Source organism: Tachysurus vachellii, chromosome 24 (genome assembly GCF_030014155.1).
Source record: "Tachysurus vachellii isolate PV-2020 chromosome 24, HZAU_Pvac_v1, whole genome shotgun sequence".
In the NCBI taxonomy this organism is placed as follows: domain Eukaryota; kingdom Metazoa; phylum Chordata; class Actinopteri; order Siluriformes; family Bagridae; genus Tachysurus; species Tachysurus vachellii.
This window is the reverse complement of record NC_083483.1, coordinates 11063815-11066314: the sequence shown is the minus strand read 5'-3', so window position 1 is coordinate 11066314 and position 2500 is coordinate 11063815. Positions and strand designations below refer to the sequence as shown.

At 39.2% G+C, this 2500-nt stretch overlaps 1 protein-coding gene across 3 annotated transcripts in view; it reads left to right on the top strand.

The window, feature by feature from the left end:
- Window positions 1-2500, top strand: part of vps8 (VPS8 subunit of CORVET complex) — a 109561-nt gene that overhangs the window by 41391 nt on the left and 65670 nt on the right. For all 3 annotated transcript variants that reach the window (XM_060860734.1, XM_060860735.1, XM_060860733.1), the window contains exons 31-32: window positions 310-394; window positions 485-583. In XM_060860734.1, coding sequence (XP_060716717.1) covers window positions 310-394; window positions 485-583 — 184 coding nt within the window. The remainder of the gene's footprint in view (window positions 1-309; window positions 395-484; window positions 584-2500) is intronic.

Genomic DNA, 2500 nt, shown 5'->3' with positions numbered 1-2500 from the left:
TGTCTGGCTTTGGGCTTCTGCATGATGAAACAGAGGGACGTTTTCTCCCTCGAGGGCTTCAGACTAATTACCTTCAATTATCTTTGCTTTTCATTTAAACCTGTTCCGTATAATTAGGCAGCAATTAAGCGGAGAGCCGAACAGTTTTTTTTTTTTACTCAGGACATTTGGGTCAAAGAAAGTTTAGCTTTAATTTCCACCTGCTGATCGATTTGCCTTTATTTCTTTTTTTTTATATATTTCTTTATTAATATCTCTGTCACTCTTCTATTTTTACCTGCCTTTGCTTTATTTTCTGTCTCTATCCAGCTATCAGATCTGTGAGTTTTTGTATGAGCAGAAACATCTGTATGACCGAATCATTGCCTGCTACCTGAAGGACCCCTTAAGAAAGGTAAATCTTCACTCCTCCTCAGGTTTAACTCCAAGTTTCTTTGTCTATCCTGCTGTCTCTAAACTCCAAGCTTTTCTGTTCTTCTGTTAGGAGGAGGTTTATAACTACATCCATAACATCCTGTCCATGCCTGGCTACAGTCCAGAGGAGAAGCAGACCACGTGGAACAAATCCCTAGAGCACATTAAGGTGAGAAGTGGACTGCTTTAAAAGAAAAATCCAGGCGAAAGTTTATGCCAGGAATTGTTTCTTGTCTGGATTTTGCTTCTTGATCTATTAGACATAAAAGGTCTGCGTAGAAACCTACATCACTCACGTTATTATTTTCTTCATATATATTTCCAGGCTAATTGGTGTGCATTAAATATTACATTATGATAATACTAAACTGCCCTCTATAGAACAATCGATTTGATGGCTTTAGAACTGCAATGGATATGAACAAATTTGCAATCAAATCTCCATCAGCGAACAGTCAAAAAAATAGACTTGATATGAAAGCTAGAATGAATTTTCTGATTAAATAATTGCTGTGTAATTTCTCATAAATCCCCAGGGAGCATCACCTCTGGCTTGGTCATTAGAGATAAACTGAAACATTTCTAAAATAAAACATTAACTTCCCGAATTTATATAATGGCAATTAATTCCGTAGATAGAAGTGCCATAGATCTAAAATTGAATTGAACTGAATATAAATGAACTCATTTGTGGTTATAATGATGTGAGTTCTTTTTAAATATGTGATTTAGTTCTCTCTGATACGTTAGCGTGTCAGACAAACAACATCAAGCGTCCATAGGATCTTTAATGAAACCTGGAGCTAACAACCTTATTAAACACAGATAATTAACCAGTGCGTTATACTAGAGTCACACCAGCGAGTGACAACCGGACAGATCACATTCATTTTCTACGTATCGCATGACTGTCGAGTGCTATTTGAATTGTCATTTTATGCCTGTCAGAATTCATTTGTATAGAACTAATAAAATGTCAATTCAAATGGAAAATTGACAACGGCGCCTGACGATTGTGCGATAGAAGAAAATTAGTGTGATCTGTCACGTCGTCGGTCTGTCGTGTGAATCGATTACACTAGAATTTGACCAGTCCTAATGTAGGACTTTATTTATTTTACTCTGAACTACGTTTCTGACCTTCAAGTTTGCTCCAATTACCTGTTTGTTGTTCACAAATGGAAGAACAGCTTATAAACATGGTTTCATCTAATACCGTCATATGGGGTACATTGTTAACATTGTTAAATCCAAACTCAGGACTTAACCAGGTCTTAAGGGAGTCGAAGCTAAATCAAGATTGAGTCCAAATGAACGCTAGAGTGAGTTGATGTCATTAATGCTTTGTGACAATGATTGGGCTGTTTTCTAGAAGGAGTAATTAGTTCTACACATTCATTCATTCATTCATTCATTCATTCATTTACTCATTTTCTACCGCTTATCCGAACTACCTCCTCGGGTCACGGGGAGCCTACCTCGGGTCACGGGGATCTCAGGCGTCATCAGGCATCAAGGCAGGATACACCCTAGACGGAGTGCCAACCCATCACAGGGCACACACACTCACGCATTCACTCACACACTCACACACTACGGACAATTTTCCAGAGAAGCCAATCAACCTACCATGCATGTCTTTGGACCGGGGGAGGAAACCGGAGTACCCGGAGAAAACCCCCGAGGCACGGGGAGAACATGCAAACTCCACACACACAAGGCGGAGGAGGGAATCGAACCCCCAACCCTGGAGGTGCGAGGCGAACGTGCTAACCACTAAGCCACCGTGCCCTCCTAGTTCTACACATATTATTTGTATTTGTAAACATATTTAGTAGCAAGTCCAAGTACAGATGCTAATAAATTCAAGACAAATCCAAGTCAATATAGAAATATCTTGAGGCCAGATTTTGAGTCTTATAGCAATGTCATGCATAAGTGCCTTTATGAGACATGACCAATAGAGATAAATCTTGGAAGGGTGTACGTAACTAGTATATTTAACTTACTTTGCTAATCTGCTAAAATGCAGCTAGCATGTAGCATGTAGCATGTAAATCAAACAACCAAGCAACATTGGACACGC